The 20,056-nt window shown below is 43.3% G+C and overlaps 1 protein-coding gene across 1 annotated transcript; it reads left to right on the forward strand.

The window, feature by feature from the left end:
- The first annotated feature begins 2,073 nt into the window (after positions 1–2,073).
- Positions 2,074–3,576, forward strand: LOC124376523. Its single transcript, XM_046835647.1, has one exon. The coding sequence runs from the start codon at positions 2,082–2,084 to the stop codon at positions 3,429–3,431; it is 1,350 nt and encodes a 449-aa protein (XP_046691603.1). The 5' UTR covers positions 2,074–2,081; the 3' UTR covers positions 3,432–3,576.
- The last annotated feature ends 16,480 nt before the right edge of the window (positions 3,577–20,056 follow it).

Genomic DNA, 20,056 nt, shown 5'->3' on the forward strand with positions numbered 1-20,056 from the left:
CTGAGCCATTTGTCTTCAACGGCGATCCCATACAATTCATTGAATGGAAGGCAGCATTCACTTCACTCATAGACCAAAGGGCAATCACACCAGCCGAAAAACTATACTACCTAAAAAAGTACATTGGTGGCTCAGCATGGCAGGCTTTAGATGGCAACTTTTACCGAAATGACAATGAAGCATACCAAGAAGCGTGGGACAAACTAAATCGTCGCTTTGGCCAGCCATTCGCTATTCAGAGAGCGTTTAGAGAGAAGCTCACCAACTGGCCGAGAATTCCATCGAAGGATGCTGAAGGACTGAGACGCTTCTCAGATTTTCTGAATGCTTGTCAAGATGCCATGCCTCATGTCAAGGGTCTGGACATATTAAACGACTGGGAAGAAAATCGGAAGCTCGTTCACAAACTACCAGACTGGGCAGCTTTACGCTGGAACCGACAAGTCACGCAAAGTCTAAATGAAAATCAAGAATTCCCAAGTTTCAAAGAGTTTGCTAGATTCACGTCAGATGAAGCCGAGATTGCTTGTAATCCCATTACATCCTTTCATGCCCTTCATTTGTCAGATTCTATCACTGAGAAGAGAAACCTCAGAGATGTGAAGAAAGGCAAAGCTAGTGTGCTTACCACTCAAATAGTCACTAAAATGAAAACACAAGTCAGAACAGGGAAAGTTAAGGTTTCATGTATCTTTGTCAAGATAATAGACACCAACTACACGCATGCTACAAGTTCACTGAGATGGTATTAGTTGAGCGACGCAAATATATAAAGGAGAAGAAACTCTGTTATGGATGCCTGAAACCCGGCCACAGCGTGAGAGACTGTCGTCATCGTCTTTTCTGTAACCACTGTAAAGGAAAGCATCCTACAGCCCTGCATGATGACAACTATAAAAGAGAAAGGACTACATCAGAACCAGAAACAAATCAAAGTGCTGCTGCAACGTCACTCAGTGTAGCAGGTGAAAGCTCATCAAACACATCTATGGTGATACCAGTCTGGGTTTCATCTAAAAATGATCCAACTACTGAGAAACTCGTCTATGCACTGCTCGACACTCAAAGCGATACTACGTTTATTGACCAAGAAGTGAGTGATGGTCTTAATGCTGACAAGTATCCAGTGAAACTGAAGTTGACGACTATGAGCGGCAGGGATACGGTGATCACAAGCGAAGGTGTCTCTGGGCTTCGTGTTAGAGGATATAGTTCTGCAGTTCAAGTCGATCTTCCGGTTACCTATACAAAGGACTGCATACCTGTCAACCGCTCTCACATTCCCACTTGTGAGACGGCTAAAAAATGGAGTCATCTGGCAGAAATAGTGGATGAAATACAACCACTGAAGGACTGTGTAGTAGGTCTTTTGATTGGCTACAACTGCTCAAGAGCTATGGCACCAAGGAAGGTCCTTTTAGGAGACGACGAGGAACCCTATGCTGTAAGGACTGATTTAAGATGGAGTATTGTAAGGCGCTCACTACAAACTCAGGATGTGTTGAGCACACATCTGTGTCACAGAATTACAGTTAAAGAGCTACCTCCGTTAACTCCTACCGATCTCATTCGCGTTCTAGAGTCTGACTTCAAGGATGGCAATGACGACAGCAAAGTTGTGTCACAAGACGACATCACATTTCTTAACATACTGGAGAAGGGAATAAGGAAAAATGTGTCTGGACATTATGAAATGCCTCTGCCCTTCAAAACCAGACCCAGCCTGCCTGACAACAAAGGCTCAGCTATTACGCGCCTTCTTCACCTTAAAAGGAAATTACAACGGGATGAAAGGTATAAGGAACATTATGTTGAGTTCATGGAGGAAGTCATTGGGAAAGGAGATGCTGAACAGGTCAATGACGGTGGGAGTGAAGGGGAGAGATGGTACATTCCCCATCATGGTGTGCATCATGTGAAGAAGCCAGATAAACTTCGTGTGGTGTTTGATTGCTCAGCCAGATACAAAGGAACAAGCTTGAATGAGCACCTCCTCTGGGCCCGACATGTTGAACAACTTAGGTGGAGTTCTCATCCGTTTCTGACAGCACCCAGTTGCGTTGATGTGCGACATTCAGAAGATGTTCCATCAGTTCCATGTGGTTGAATCTGATTGCAACTTCTTGCGCTTGCTCTGGTGGAAGCAAGGAAATTTGAACTCACAGCCCACCGAGTTTCGCATGAAGGTACATTTGTTCGGTGCAGCTTCTTCTCCGGGATGTGCAAACTATGGGATGAAACATCTAGCTAAGGAGAATCGCGACATCTACCCTCAAGGCTCAAGATTTGTTATGAGGAACTTTTATGTGGATGATGGGCTCGCAAGCGTCGAAAACACCGAAGATGCCATTCAGCTTGCCAGGGAAGCTCGTGAGCTCTGCGCCATGGGCGGTCTCCGACTTCATAAATTTGTGTCTAATGACAAAAAGGTATTAGAGAGTATACCACTCTCCGAACGAGCCACCAACGTGAAGGATAAGAATCTCTCATTTGATGAATTGCCACTCGAGAGAGCTCTCGGGATTCAATGGGATGTGGAGTCTGACCGCTTCAAGCTTAACGTCAGCCTCAAAGAACAGCCTGCAACGCGACGCGGCATTTTATCTACAGTAGCTTCACTGTACGATCCTCTTGGGTTTGTAGCGCCAGTCGTCCTCAAAGCAAAGAGCATTCTTCAAGAGATGTGCAGGCGAGGTACTGGCTGGGACGATCCTCTTACTGATGAGCTTCGACATAAATGGGAACAATGGAAAAGAGATCTAGCCCACTTAGATAATTTTACCATAGCCCGTACCTACTCACCTGCTGGATTTGGAAGGGTCTCTAAGACAGAGCTGCATCACTTCTCTGATGCCAGTATGAAGGGTTACGGCCAGTGTTCATACCTGCGATTTCAAAACGAAAAGGGAGATATTCATTGTGCCTTGGTTGTAGGAAAATCACGTGTCTCTCCAACCAAAGTCACAACCATCCCACGACTAAAATTAACAGCAGCAGTTGTTTCCGTGAAAATAAGCAACATGCTTAAGGAGGAATTGGGATGCATTAATGCAGAGGAATTCTTCTGGACTGACTCTAAAGTGGTCTTAGGATACATAAGAAATGAAGCGCGACGGTTTCACACATTTGTAGCTAACCGGGTTCAAAAGATTCAGCTCAGCTCAGCCCCACAACAGTGGCGATATGTCCCAACAAATGAGAATCCTGCTGACCACGCCTTGACTGCCAGTGAGTTTTTATCATCTACCTGGCTTGCCGGACCCAAGTTCTTATGGAACAAGGAAATAAAGCTAGCTTCAGAGGAAGTACCAGAGTTATCAGTCAGAGATCCAGAGGTCAGGAGTGTTCTAGCACTCAGTATTAAAACCACGGAACACGTAAGCATCGTTGATCGTCTGTCTAAGTTCTCATCTTGGTCGCTAACTATATGAGCAATTGCACACCTTCTAAGGCACATAAGCAATAACAGATCAAACAATCTCACCACTGTAACCGAACGTGAAGAGGCAGAACATCATCTAATCAAAATACTGCAGAAAAATGTGTATCAAGAAGAGCTGAAACTGCTGAGCAAAGGAATCCTCTACCACGGCATAATCCTTTGCACGCTCTTGACGCTTTTCTCCATGACGACGGCATACTCAGGGTGGGAGGGAGGCTATGCAACTCCTCTCTTCCCAACTTCTTCAAGCACCCTGCAATCATTCCCAAAGGTCATCACATCACAAGGATGATTATTGCTTATCATCACAAAAAGATGAAACATCAAGGTAAAGGTCTTACTATCAATGAAATAAGGCGCAGTGGCTACTTGATTACAGGAATGAACCGGGCTGTTGCATCCTACATTCGTCAGTGTGTCATCTGTAGACGGCTACGCAGACCTATGGAGGAGCAAAAGATGGCCGATCTACCGCCAGAACGGTTGGAGCCATCCTCCTTTCACTTTCTGTGGCATGGATTGCTTCGGGCCATTCCTTACAAAACAAGGAAGAAAAGAGAACAAGAGATACGGTCTTCTTTTCACTTGTCTTAGTTCCCGTGCTGTCCATATTGAGATTCTCGAAGACATGTCGACAGATGCTTTCATCAACGGCCTTCGATGTTTCATCGCCATACGTGGTGCTGTTCGTCTGATCAGGTCTGACCCAGCGAAGCAACTTTGTAGGAGCCAAAAATGAGTTCAGAGAAGCTCTAAAGGAAGTTGATGCAGATCGTCTTGCTGTATTTCTTGCAAATAGGCAGTGCGACTTCAGAATGAATGCACCCCATGCTAGCCATTCAGGAGGGGTGTGGAAAAGACATATAAGGACTGTGAGAAGTGTCCTAAGATCCACTCTCGCTCTTTCCTCTGGTAGACTAAATGATGCTTCGTTACGGGCCTTTTCTATGAAGCTATGGCTATAGTCAACAGCCGTCCTCTGACTGTTGACAATCTCAGTGATCCCCATGGCCTCGAACCACTCATCCCTTATCATCTTCTGACAATGAAATATGTCCAGGCCTTACCTCCTCCAGGTGAATTCATCAGAGAAGATATGTATGGCAAGAAAAGGTGGAGACATGTTCAATACCTTGCAGAACAGTTTTGGAGTCGATGGCGAAAGGAATACCTCGCCAACATAGCTCTTAGACAGCGCTGGCATGCTCCAAGAAGGAATTTACAAGTTGGAGATATCGTAATCCTGAAAGGAGAGGATTTGCAGAGGAATGAGTGGAAATTGGGTAGAGTTTCAAAAGTCACTACTGACAAAGACGGACTTGTACGGAGAGTTAAACTCCAGCTTGGTGACCGTAAGCTTGGCAAAAAAGGGGAGCGTCTTCACGAGTTATCAGAAGTCGAGCGCCCAATCCAGAAGCTCGTTCTGTTGCTGGAGTTTAATTAAATCTGCTCCTTCCCTCTATAGTACATAATAGTATATAGTCGTTGCTACGTTACAACTTTGGCATAAATTGTGTTTGTCCTTATACGGTTTTCGGGAAGGTAAATTTTCAGTTTAAATCATTCGTGCTTAATGTAGTTTGTGTACGTCCCATTATTCACTCATGATTGGTGGGAGTGTAACTAACTCTTAGAAAAGAGTTAGTAAGGTAATCCTTTTGAGCTCCATTTTGTTTGGTCTCTTCCGCCCCATACGGTATAGTCCTTTAACTCCGCCCCTATACGGTATAGTCTTTTAACCCCGCCCCCATACGGTATAATCCTTTGACTCTGCCCCCACTAGTTAGTGTGACGCACACCATGGTAAAGGAAAGTCATGTCGCTTAAATGCTCTGAAATCGTACAAGGTTCTTAAGGAAAGTAAGGGATAATTAAGCACCTAGCTGGAACGGGAACAAGGTACTATGGTTGATTTGTTTAATGTGTATATGCATTAATATTTAGGTTAATCTATTTAACTGTGAAGAAGTGTTTTAATGTGTTGTTATCACTGACACATCTGTGACATCGTGTGACATCACAAAAGGGTTTCTTTTAAATGGCTATTCATGTTTATGTTCGTAAGAGCTGATTGTATTATTTGTTATCTATCTGTTCTGTAGCTCTTACGGTGTTTCACTAAGAAAAGGTTTCTCATCAAGGAAAGGTAGATTTTGTGTTTCCCAAGGAAAGGCTGACGGCTGAACACAAAATAAAGGCTTTTTGAAACATCAGTACGCTTCACCATTGTCTGGCTGGGGGTTAGCTACACACATCATACGCAGAATGATCGAAAGTGCCGATGACAAAAACGTGCCTCTATACATAACCTTCGTAGATTTCAAGAAGGCATTTGACTCAATAGATAGAAGAAAAATGTTTGAGATCTTGCGTCATTATGGAATCCCATTCAAGTTGGTCAACGCAAACAAGACCATATACAACAACGCTAAAAGCGCAGTCCTAGTCAAAGGAGAACTAACAGACGAATTCGACATAACAACCAGAGTTCTACAAGGAGATACTCCTGCACCTTTTCTTTTCATCATCATCATCGATTACGTCCTGAAGAATGCAGAACTCAATCATGCGAGATTTTATGGCATCAACAAAGGCGAAAACGGCTTTGTCACTCAACCAAGACAATGTCGACAAGAACCAGCAACAGCAATTTTCGACCTTGATTTTGCAGACAATCTCGCACTCCTGTAAGGTAACCTAGAAAGAGCTCAATCCCAACTCAATGAACCTGCCAAACAAGCAGAACAGGTCGGGCTCATGGTGAACGTTAAGAAAACAAAAGCATTCACTAACCAGGATAAGAGTAAAAACTTAAAGATAGGTAGCCAAAGAATTGAGTAGGTCAACAACTTCAGGTACCTGGGATCAATGGTCAAGTCAAGTGAAACCAACATCTGCACAAGAAAGGTCCTAGCGTGGGCAGCCTTCTGGAAAATGAAGGATATATTTCGCTTCCCATTTGTCTCAAAACAAACATTTTCCAAGCAGCATGCCTATCAATACTTCTGTATGGTTGCAAAAGCTGGATTATAACAGAGAAGCTCAAACAGTTTTGCCACCAACAGCTACAGAGCAATGCTCAACATCAAGCGTTCAGACAAAGTCTCAAATGCAGTTATATACTGTAAGGATGGTCAGATCTGTTCATGATCCTAGACCCCAAGAACTGCCATGCAACTTCATGAGGACAGACCCCGAGAACTACCATGCAACAAAACAAAAAACCTTCCAATCTGAAAAGAGGATCTCTTTGCTCTGAGGAGAGAAAGTCATTTGTTCAGCTGCCCAGTCACCCATCCTTGAGCCCCCTCTTTCCCTCCTGGGAAGATGGCTGTGTCACTTAGAAGGTCCCGGAATTCAAGCTACTTTACTGGCAACTACTTCTGACCTCGTCCGTCAACCTGTCCATCACCACTGCAACTAGGGAAGGGCTCAGGGCCGATCCTTGATGCAGCCCAACCTTCACCTTGAACCAGTCTGTCATTCCTACTGCACACGTTGTTCCTACTGCACACTTCACTGCTGTCAAACAGTCCTGCACCACCCTCACATACTTCTCTGACACACCTGACTTCCTCATACAATACAATTTTGTTTAACTTTTGCTTAGAAAGTCTTGAGGAAACGGAAAGACGCACCCCATATAGAAACATTTATAGAACGGGTCGACATACCCAGGTGATAGACCGGAGGCCGTAGAAATCCGGTATAATCTAAGATTATTAAAACAACAAGGATTATCGGGAAAATAATATAACAAGTGGAGACAAGGGAGTAATAGAGTCTGTTGCCTTTTTGATTGAAAATATGCTTATTCATTTATATGTGAAAGGATTGGACCTAATAATAAATGATTAAATTATAAAGTATGATAAAATCATAAAATAATTAAACAATTCTAGTGTGGTACTCCACAGTGGGGCAAAAACTACAGTCAAAAATCCATTATAGTAAGGTTTTGACTGCAATTCTTAATTTGCTCCATAAAATAAATAAATAAATAAACAAATAAATAAATAAATAAATAAATAAATAAATAAATAAATGAATAAAAATTCATAATAATGCGTGCACCACTGCAAGCTTGAAAATAGTGCAATCAGATGCATTAAAGCAATTTCAAGAGCAGATTAAAGCATCTGATTAACATATTGTACAAAAACAATAACTTCATTGACCAACTAGCTAAAGTAGCTGCATTAAAAGGCAACAATTGGCAGGGCAAGGTGCCATGCGCTCCCACCGTGAGTGCAATTCAGGTTTCCTTTATAGATCTCAAACAGTACCAAAAAGACTTGTTGGTATCTGACAGAGATCTCCTCCTGCATTTAATGCATGATCAAATGATTAATGTTATTGAAGGTATTGTACTAAGAGACGGAAAATCATTTGTTTCTGGAGTCCTACAAAAAACAGTAATCAAGATGTATCATGAATAAGCTCATGTATCACCAGCAAAGACATTTCAGCTGATGCAAAGCTTTTGCTGGCATGGAATGATGTTGACATATTGAGAGATGGTGCAACATCTGTTTGGTGTGTACTACGGTTAATCAGGGCACGAACAAGGCCAAACAAACCTACTCAAGCCTAAACCACCTAAAGGGCCCTGGGAAAACCTACCATTGGATTTCATTGATCCGCTACGCAGTTCCAAGGGAGAGTACTGCTATTGTCTCATGATAATTGATATATTTTTAAAATGGGTTAAAGCAATTCCCACTCGCAATAACACGTGTGCATGGCACGTGTGATAGCGAACCAAATTATCCCTTTCTGGGGGGCACTGATTCAAATAAAAACTTGCAGAAGGTGACATTGTTATGATTTGTGTCCAATGCATTACCCTATAGATGGCACGGGCCATATGAAATTTAAACTGTTTGCAACAGCTGTGTGGCCATGACCTTGGGAGGAAAGATGAGGTGGTATCACATGTCCCAATGCAAACTGTTTAAAGGTTCATTAAATTAGCTGTGATTATTTGAGTTATGTCCATTTTTCAGGACAGTAACAGCAATCCCATGGATGCCAGATGTCCGAACAGTGTCGGGTCCCACCTGCATTAAATTGGGACAACAGGTTACACTCACACAAACCCCAAAATGTGGGAGATGGGTATGGAAATATACTAAGGGGCCATCCAAAAACACTGAAATTACATATAAAGAAATAGTTACAGGGCCTCCCGGTGTAGCACCAGATCCAGATTGTGGAACACAAAATTGCTGTAACACAGGTTCCACTCATACGACCCAAGATGGCAGCGCGAGCACATCGCGAGGCTCAGGGTCTCTCCAGAATCTGCAATTTTGCGGTATTTCTGTTGCTCATATCGGGTCTGTTCGTGCAGAACAGCTGTGCACATACATCGTACACCCGACGTGAGCTTTTGGATATTGGTTTACGACTTCCTGACAGTTTTATGGACAACCTTCATCTCCTTCCTGAGATCACCAGAGCACCCGAGGCAGCTCACTCTACACGGCCGGGCGGAAGTGCTCGCAGGCGGCGTCGAGATCGTAAACAAAGGCGGGGGAAGCGTGGTGGAGTGAAAGCTAAGCTAAAGCTAACACCACACCGGCTCTCTTTACCCAGCATCTTCCTCGCCAATGTTCGGTCGCTGGTGAACAAAATGGAGGAGATTCGACTCAGCATCACACACAGCATGAAACTTCGGAACTGTAATGTCATGATTTTCACGGAAACATGGCTACACAGCGGCATCCCGGACAACGCTATTGAGCTAGCGGACGACACACACCGGGCGGATAGGACATTAGATGGCTCCGGTAAGACCAGAGGCGGTGGACTGTGCATTTATGTCAACAAAGCTTGGTGCACGAACTCTGTTATTGTCGAGAGTCATTGTTCAGCTAACCTGGAGTTTCTCATGGTTAAATGTAGACCGTTTTATCTACCGCGGGAGTTCACTTCCACCATTATTACTGCTGCTTACATTCCCCCTGATGCTGATGCTAAGCTCGCTATGAAAGAACTTTATGCGGCCATCAGTAAACAACAGACTGTTCACCCGGAAGCTGCGTTTATTGTTGCGGGAGATTTTAATCACTCAAACTTAAAGGCAGTTCTTCCAAAATTTCATCAGCATGTTTCATGTCACACCAGAGGAACAAGACTTTAGACCATGTATACACAAACATGGCTGGAGCTTACGTTGCAACCCCCCTCCCCCACCTGGGACAGTCAGATCACCTTTCTTTGTTTCTCACCCCTAAATATGCACCCCTCATCAACCGGGTAAAGCCATCAGTGAGAACCATCAAGGTGTGGACCGCAGACGCAGATTTCACACTTCAGGAAAGGTTTCTACACACAGACTGGAGTACATTTGCTTCTCAGGCCACCAGTGACTCTCACACAGACATTGACTGCTACACCTCCTCTGTTCTGGATTACATCAGTTCCACCACAAACAGTGTTACTACCCAGAAACAGATCATTACATACCCTAATCAGAAGCCATGGATGAACAAGGAGGTGCGCCTCCTGCTGAAGGCACGCACTACTGCCTTCAGGTCAGGTGACGCTCAGGCCTACAGCACATCCAGAGCTAACCTGAAGAGGGGCATCAAAGAGGCCAAGCACTGCTACAAGCTGAAGATAGAGGAGCATTTTTCTAACTCTGACCCTCGACGCATGTGGCAAGGCATCCAGGCCATCAGTGATTACAAATCCTCCCACTCCACCCCCGCTGCCACTGATGTCCTCTTTCTGAATGAGCTTAATGACTTTTATGCTCGCTTTGAGAGAGACAACAAAGAAACTGCCACAAAGCTCAAACTCTCGGCTGATCACTCTCCAATCAAACTCTCCTCCACAGATGTCTGCAATGCACTGAGCCGGATCAGCGCTCACAAAGCCGCTGGACCAGACAACATCCCTGGTCGCGTACTTAGGGCATGTGCTGAGCAGCTCGCTGGGGTCTTTACTGACATTTTCAACCTGTCTCTTGCCCAAGCAGCTGTTCCCACTTGCTTTAAATGTACCTCCATTGTGCCAGTGCCTAAACACTCTAACCCAACGTGCCTGAACGACTACCGCCCTGTAGCACTGACACCCATTGTCATGAAGTGCTTTGAGCGGCTGGTCCTGGCACACCTGAAGGACTCTCTGCCAACCACATTTGACTCCCACCAGTTTGCCTACCAAGCAATAGAAGCACAGAAGATGCAGTTTCCATGGCATTGCACTCTGTGCTCACACACTTGGACAATAAGAACACCTATGCACGTATGCTGTTTGTTGACTTCAGCTCAGCATTCAATACCATCATTCCATCCAAGCTAATATGCAAACTCCTAGATCTGGGCATGAACACCTCCACCTGCAACTGGGTCATGGACTTTCTGACCAAAAGACCCCAGCAGGTTCGATCTGGCTCCATTTGCTCCAACACCATCACACTCAACACTGGTGTACCACAGGGCTGTGTGCTGAGCCCCTTCCTCTACTCCCTCTTCACCTCCGACTGCAGGCCTGTGAATGGATCTAACTCCATCATCAAGTTTGCAGATGACACTACCGTGATTGGTCTCATCACCAACAATGATGAGACTGCCTACAGGGAGGAGATCCAGCACCTAGCCACATGGTGCAACAACAATAACCTGCTCCTTAACACCTCCAAGACAAAGGAGCTTATTGTGGACTTCAGGAAGGAGGCAAGAGGTACACATGACACCACCCACATCAACGGGATGGCTGTTGAGCGTGTCTCCAGTTTCAAGTTCCTGGGGATCCACATCTCGGCAGACCTGTCTTGGAACATCAACACCTCCAGCCTGGTCAAGAAGGCTCACCAGCGTCTCTTTTTCCTGAGGACACTTAAAAAAAATCAGCTCTCCTCGGATATCCTGGTGAACTTCTACCGCTGCGCAGTAGAGAGCATCCTGACCAGCTGTGTCACAGTCTGATATGGGAGCTGCTCTGCTGCAGAGCGTAAGGCACTGCAGCGGGTGGTGAAAACTGCCCAGCGCATCACAGGGACTCCACTCCCAGCCATGGAGGACATCCAAAGAAACGCTGTCTGCGTCGAGCTCGCAGCATTCTTAAGGACTCCTCTCATCCCGCCCACAGACTGTTCACTCTTCTGCCCTCTGGCAGGCGTTTCAGGTGCCTCCGGACCAGGACCAGCAGACTAAAGAACAGCTTTTTTCCTACAGCTGTCTCTTTAGTGAACTCTGACACTCACTGATACACTACTACATTCCCCCCACACCTCACACTCTTTGCTAATGGACTCTCTGAACAAAAACTTATGCTCACCAAGACACTGATCATTTCTCACCTCACACTTTGTTGTTGCACGGACTGTTTACACAAACCTTGCTCATTTGCACACTGCTCTTTTTATTGCTGCTCACCATAAACTTATCACCACTGTACATATACCTGTTCTCTGTTTATAGCTATAGCAATATTATTATGTCCACTGCTTACATCCTTCTGTAAATCTCTGTGTATAGTAATAGGCATCTGTATAGCATGTTCATAATACATTTATATATATATATATATATATATACATCTGTATATTATTGTTCATAGTACATATATACTCATCTGTAATTATATTTATATTTATAGTACATATATATATACACTACTCTGTATATTGTGTTTTACATATATAACATATATTCATCTGTATACAACATTTATAGTACATATTCATCTTTTAATTACTGTTTATAGTCTTTATTTTATTTAACTGTAAATTCATGTTAAATCTATATATCCTGCACTTGCTGTTATTGCACTCTGGTTAGACCCAAACTGCATTTCGTTGCATTGTACTTGTACATGTGTAATGACAATAAAGTTGAATCTAATCTAATCTAATCTAATCTTACGGTCAAAAACATAACATGATATACAGGTGCATCATTATCCTTACATAACATTACTGCCTGGTTTAACTTAAAAGGTATCCAGGATCAAACATTGGTGGTTTGTACACTTTATATGAAAATGACAACCAGGGTCAAAATCCTAAAAAGTGTTACTATACCAAGGATTTCGAACCAGCACTTTAGCATAACTCACAATGCTACGCATATAAAGTTCACAAAACTTCTGTTCAATCTGTCACACCCAACTACTGATGACAGATAAAAATCTTTTGTCTGGACATGCCGAAAGGAGGGTACATATTGTGTGGGAAAATGTGAGATAGACATGAACAATTTTACATCACTGTTTTAATCTAACTACCTGTGGATATACAAAACGTACATTGTCCTAGAGTACATAGTATCCCTCCTGGTGGTATAATCAAAGGGAACATTAACAAAACTTTGCTCCATGATGTTAACCTTGTAATAACTCATGTAACATACAACATTTCTAGTATCCTGTCTGCCTATGTAAAACATTGTAGTGACAATGTGGTTCAATTAATTATATAGCCGTCACTTATAAAATAACAAGCCACTCCAATTTCAATGTGGTTGGCAAACCAGGCGGCCACTGGTTTTCAACACATGACCAATAGTAATGAAAACATTATCAAAGCGGTTAGATCTGAAGCGCAATCACTTCTCACAATCAGCCATACAATTTTCAATCAGACCCGTACCATCGTGAATGATTTAGCCTGCAGAACTTACGCACAAGATCTTTTTACTGTAGCACGACAGGAAATTTTAGATCTACGTCTCCATAAGGCATGTCACACAACCGGCTCCAGAACGTTTGGATTTTACCACAAGACAGATAACCCCCTTTGGAGATTCTCTGTTTGACCCTCACCCACACACACACACACCACCCCGAAAGCCAGATAACACCCCTGGCCTCTCTGGTTGAATCCCCATCGACCCTCAGACCATAAAACAATTCACTCTCTGAACTCGGGCCCCAGTACGTCTGTTTGTGACACACACACATATGCAGACACACACACACACACACACCAAAAGGGAGCATTCTTTTATTAATTAAATAATAAATAGAATGTCCCACTTCACATGATACAAACATACATCTTGTTTGTATCTTCTACTATAAATAAAGCAAGTGTTTAACTCAACATCGATAATATTTAAACCTTAAAACGTAACTCTGTGTTAAATGTCTCTTCTCTTCTTAAGGCTTGATTGACTTAGAATTATCTGTTCTTTACTTTCCTGACAATGGTGCATTTTATTTATCAGAATACAACATTGTATTAACATCAGTTAATTACTGATCTCTGTAAGTTAATGTACCTCTGCCTTATACTGTCATTCCCTTTCATGTTTCATGCCTGAAGGCCCGGGGGCCCGATGGCCTGGAGAGTCGGACGCTTCGAACAGCTCAGCAGCGACTCTTCGGGACGAGATCTCAAATCTCTTTTGAGATCTTCCAGCAAGCTTTATCTTTAAAACACCAACTGCTCTGATCTTCAGGAGAAGCTGAAAGAACATCTGACTCCATCCTAACCGACTCGTCCAAGATTCTTTTGTCTACCGCATCCGGACTCTTGTGCAACAAGTCAATGCAAGTAACCGGTTTACCAACTAATTTAGGTGCGTGTTAAGTTTGAGCCCCTTAATATTAAGGCGAATTTAAATTTCCGTGACGATTTCTCAGTTAGGATGTGATTAATTTGAAGTAAGCTGCCCTTTTCTCCTTTTACCTCCTTATTCCTTTCCCTTCCTCCTTTCATAATTTCAACTTTCGTTTATTTTATTTTATTTTATTTTATTTGCTTTACTTCTTTTTGTTTGTTTGTTTGTGTAGTTAGTTTTATGTTGTGTTTGCCTCATTCATTAAACGCCGTATTTTTCATAAGTGATCGTCTCTGAGTATGTTCCATAAATGCGAAGTTCCTGCAAACATTAGGTCTGAACTACTTGCTCTATTTAATTAATTTAATTTACGGTATAAAGTAAAAGGGGGTTACATCTTTCTTGGCCAGGGAGATACCTCTTTTATAGAATTAATATAAATTATACTGCCTGTTTGCCGGACGAACAGACAAATAAGTGTAATGTTAATTCCATTACCGTCAATTCAACTTAATTTAAATATTTAGGAGTAACTATAACCCGTTATAATTACTTATAAATATTCCTTTTTATGAGCTAAATTGCTACATATAATGGTGGAGAATGCGGGCAGACTGTGCTTCCAACTATATACTCAATTTATCTGTATTATAAGTTTGTCCCTCTTATTCCCCAGTCGCTACACACTTTACAACCATTTGCTTCTAATCATTTTTAATTACTGATGTACAATCATTGCACGGTCATTCTGATGCTGTTCAGGCTTCTCATACACAGTGGTGTATCATCAGTGAAATTAACTCCTTCACGTATGGAGGTCTGACCTGCCCTGCAAATCACACCTTCTGCTTGGAGGTGACAGAGGATTTCTCTATGGGTCAGATAAATATCTTGGGGAAAGTGTTAATGGACATTGATGTCTCCCTGTGGTGGTAGGACACCTTCTATAACCAAGGAACACAAACCTTGGTTGACACAATGGACTTGGTGCAGAATATGATTTTGCAGAATGAATATCATCTTAACCAAGCATAGGTGGAGACAAACCTGGCTTAGAAGACTGCAAACATCCTATCCAGCTCATCCACCTGCTCGGCGCAGTATGTCTACATCTGGTGGGATTCAGTAATTCGAGGGTGTGCCGTTAGCAGTTCCCTCATCTTTCTATTCACTCTGTTCCAGTGCTGCTACTTCCCGACACCGTATTCATTCCCTATGTACTTCGGTTTATTCTGCTGTAACCCTTAGTCCTTTGCAGGTACCAGATTTGCATTGACTTTAATTTGACTGAAACTTGGACAAAAATCACAATCCAATGATGGCCCTCAGGGACTGCTCTGAGTTTGCCCCAAAGGGCCAGGGGAGAAACTGTATAGATGGTCAGATCTGTTCATGATCCCAGACCCCGAGAACTGCCATGCAACAAAACAATAAACCTTCTAATCTGAAGAGAGGATCTTTTTGATCTGAGGAGAGAAAACCATTTGTTCAGCTGCCCAGTCACCCATCCTTGAGCCCCCTTTTTCCCTCCTGGGGAGATGGCCGTGTCATGGAAAGATGACTAAGATGGTCCCAGAATTCAAGCTACTTTACTTGCATAATGTATACATTTTACATTCACATGTTTAGTATCATTTTAAATGTCTTAGTGTGATTGGAAATATGATCTCAGTCCCATATCAGTAGAACAGACCTTAGTTTTGGGGAAATTACTGACATAAGGGTTGTTCCTGAGAAGATCCTTACCAGGTGGTCTTCTATTATTTGTTTTAAATGTGACGTCTGGGACCTTCTGATTTCTGACTATCTCTGAATTTAGCAAGTTATAACTAAGTGACTACATAAAGTATTCTTTATGCATGAGCAAGCATTATGCGACCTACTTAAAGAATATTAGTTTACCGTTATATTCTCTGACAAAGGGACAGTCTGGCAAGTTTGTGTCTGTAAGCATGTGTAGTAGCTATCACTGACTTAGCAAGTTATGACTAAGTAACTAAATCAATAATTCTTTATAAATGAGCAAGCATTAAGGGGCCTACTTAAAGAATATTAGTTTACCATTATATCCTCTGACTAAGGTTCGGACTGGCCAATGTGCCTCCGTGAGCAGGCATTGTTAGCCGAACGCAAGGCTCTAAGTGACTCCAAGAACATAATAAATGATTAATTGAAAAGTCGTAATGTTCAGAATTAAAATCAAAAGAAGTACAACCATCATCTTGGTTATCATCTTGAATTAGATATTCTAGTTAAATCTTTATTATAAATTGGAGTCAGATTAGAAGTTAAAATTGGATTAATGTAACAAAGTGCAATCCATCTTTAACAGCCATGCAAGAAGGACTAACCCTCAGTCCTTTGCAGGTACCAGCTTTGCATTGACTTTAATTTGATTGAAACTTGGACAAAAATCACCATCCAATGATGGCCCATCAGGGACTGCTCTGAGTTTGCCCCAAAGGGCCAGGGGAGAAACTGTATAGATGGTCAGATCTGTTCATGATCCCAGACCCCGAGAACTGCCATGCAAAAAAACAATAAACCTTCTAATCTGAAGAGAGAAAGCCATTTGTTCAGCTGCCGGGTGGACATACACTGCTATCACAACATTTTACAGCTGAACATTTAACAGCATACCTTCACCCACACCAGTGGATTCCGTCGTTGGGCCATTGGGAGGGCACCCTACAATACCAAACAATCGGTATTGACCCGCTAAACCTCCAGGTATAACGGAGGCAACTTAGATATGTCGGTCATGGTCTGTGCAAACCAGAGTTCGAGTTGATCAACAAGTATATCCTCTATCAACTATTCAAAAGACACGAGCGACGAAATTGTGGTAAACCAAAGCTTCTCTACCCACAGTACATAGGCAAATTGATCAACAGTAAGAAAATGAGAACAGCAGCAAGAAACAGAACAGAAGCCAACAAAGCCAAAGCTAATGCTAAGGCTTGCCCACAGGAGCACCATTCCTCAACAGCTTTGCTCTCCTCAGTAAAGCACCCCCTGAGACACCTGAAAGAGCTATGGTTATAGGAGACTCTATTCTGAGGCACGTAAAATTAGCTAGACCTTTAGGGGCACCAGCAGCACAGGTTATGTGTATACCAGGAGCCAGGGTGCCGGACATAGCAGGTCAGCTTTGGTTTATAGGAAAGCACAGGTTCTCTAAGATAGTTTTTCACATAGGAGCTAATGATATACGCATTCGACAGTCAGAGGTTACTAAGAGTAATATTATAGCGGTGTGTAAATTATCAAAAGCAATGTCCGATGCAGTAACATGCTTTGGCCCCATCCCAATGCGACGTGGCAATGTAGCCTACAGCAGGTATGGTGTAGGCTATGCTGAACTGCTAGATACGGCATTGAAGAGGAATGTGCAGAAGTGAGGGTTACAAGATTATGGCATTTTAGATGAGCTCAAGATGGCGGAGCGTACATATCACAAGGCTCAGCGTCTCTCCAGATTTGCTGTATTTGTGCTTATTTACGCACTATTCTCCTGAATGCTTGCGTGATTTTGTAATGCGAGCATTTCATTCAACAGACAGTCACTTTTAGATATTGGTCACATCTGTACAAACTCTGGTGCTGGAGCTCGAGGGGCGCACGATTTTCAGGGCGGATAGAGATGCAGCATGCAAGGGTAAGAACAAAGGAGGTGGCTTATGCATTTATGTAAACAAAACATGGTGCTCTGTCTCTGTCACTGTTTCTTCTCGCTGCTCTGCTGATCTTGAATACCTGATCATTAAGTGCAGACCCTTTTATTTACCACGTCAGTTCACATAAAATGTTGTGATAGCAGTGTATGTCCCCCCGGATGCTAAGGCTAGCATAGCCATGAAAGAACTAAGTTCTGCTATCAACAAACTGCAGACAGTGCATCTTGATGGATCCGTTATTGTTGCTGGGGATTTTATTCACTGCAATTTAAGAGCTGTTTGCCAAAATTCCAACAGAATGTGTCCTGTTTCACCAGGGGACAAAAAACTCTGGGTAATGTATATACAAGTGTGGCCGATGCTTACAGAGTCACACCCCTCCCCCACCTCGGACAATCAGACCATCTCTCATTGTTTCTACTGCCCAAGTTCTCTTCAGTCATCAGATGTGTGAAACCCACTATCAGGACCGTTAAAGTTTGGCTGGATGTGACTGACATGTCTCTCCAGCTGCAGTTCTCACACAAAGACTGGAGTGAAATCGCTTTAAAGACTGATTCCGTCATCAACACCTACACCAACACTGTTCTTGATCACATCAAAAGCTGTGTGGATCGGGTGACTAGACTAAATTAAAACCTCAAAGTGTTCCCCAATCAGAAGCCATGGATGAACCAGGAGGTTCGTCTCCTGCTCAAAGCACGCAATACCTATCGGCCAGAGCCGATCTGAGGAGGGGAATCTGCAAGGCCAAACATGCTTACAAACAGCAGATTGAGGAGCACTTCAACTCTGCTGACCCCCGACGCATGTGGCAAGGAATACAGACTATCACTGACCGCAAACCACTCAACGCAACACCTGCAACCAGTTCTGCCTCACTCCCCAACGAGCTCAACCTCTTCTAAGCTCGCTTTGAAAAGTGGAACATGGAGCCCTTGCTCAAAACAGAGCCGTTACCAGGTGAGCAGCCACTTACACTCTCCACCTCTGAAGTGTGCGCCACCCTGGGAAGGGTGAATGCAAGGAAAGCAGCTGGCCCTGATGCATCCCTAGTCGTGTACTCAGAGCATGCGCGGAGCAACTGGCTGAGGTCTTAACGGACATCTTTAAACTGTCCCTAGCCCAGGCAATCGTCCCCACCTGCCTCAAGTCGCACGTCGCACTCACACCTGTCATCGCTAAATGCTTCGAAAGACTGGTCCTCACCCATTTTAAAGCCTGTCTGCCACCCAGCCTGGACCTTACCAATTTGCCTATCGCCCAAATAGATCAACTGAGGATGCCTTTCCACTGTACTTCATTCTGCCCTGACTCACTTGGATAACCATGACACCTATGCCAGGATGCTGTTTGTTGATTTCAGCTCAGCTTTTAATACAGTTAGCCCTTTCAAGCTAAACCTAAAGCTGGAACAACTTGGCATCAGCACAAAACATTGCAATTGGTCTCTGGACTTACGAACAGATCACAGTCTGTACGTTTAAACACTGTCACCTCCTCCAGTCTCACCATCAGCACTGGGGTTCCTCAGGGATGTGTATTGTCTCCACTGCTATACTAACTTTTCACCCGTGACTGCATACCTGTCCATACCTTAAACAGCATTATAAAGTTTGCAGACGACACCACAGTAGGCCTGATTGAAGGTAACGACGAGACGGCTTACACGGAGGAGATCCAGCACCTAGTAGTATGGTGTGAGGACAATAACCTGGAACTTTACACCAAAAAGAACAACAAGGTCATTGTGGATTTCAGACGTGCTGGCAATCACACTAATCCTCCAATTCACATCAACGGAACTGCTGTTAAGCGTGTACCCAGCTTCAAGTTCCTTGGAATACACATCTCTGAGGACCTCACCTGGTCTCTGAACTCCTTCATCTTCTTCCTCCCTAGCCCTACAAAGGGTGGTCAAAACCGCCAAACACATCACTGGCACCCAACTACCTGCCATTGAACACCTTCACCACAGCAGATGTCTGCGCAGAGCTCACAACATTCTCAAGGACTCTACACATCCCAGTCAAAAACTGTTTAACCTTCTTCCATCACCAAGGAGATATAGGAACTTGCACACCAGAACCAGCAGGTTCAGGGACAACTTTTTTCCACCCACCATCACACTACTGAACTCTACACTACCCCACTAATCACTACAAAACAAAACACAAAAGAAAACACTGTATATAACCTCTGTACTATACATGTACATATTACATACTTTTCTATTACTCATTATATCTGCACTATTTTTTAGCTATGTATCTTTATATCATTACTGTACATTCTGCCCAACAGTTCGTTCATTTATGTATATAACCTGTGTGTATATATATTTACTTCTTCTCATTACTCTTCAATGCCATAGCCTTAAGTACCATTCCTGTACTTCTTAATGATGTCCACACATCTCTGCA

This window comes from Silurus meridionalis, chromosome 23 (genome assembly GCF_014805685.1).
Source record: "Silurus meridionalis isolate SWU-2019-XX chromosome 23, ASM1480568v1, whole genome shotgun sequence".
NCBI lineage: Eukaryota > Metazoa > Chordata > Actinopteri > Siluriformes > Siluridae > Silurus > Silurus meridionalis.

Excerpts from the sequence above, each read along its gene's own strand:
- LOC124376523 (XM_046835647.1), top strand. The coding sequence starts at position 2,082 with ATGTTCCATCAGTTCCATGTGGTTGAATCTGATTGCAACTTCTTGCGC.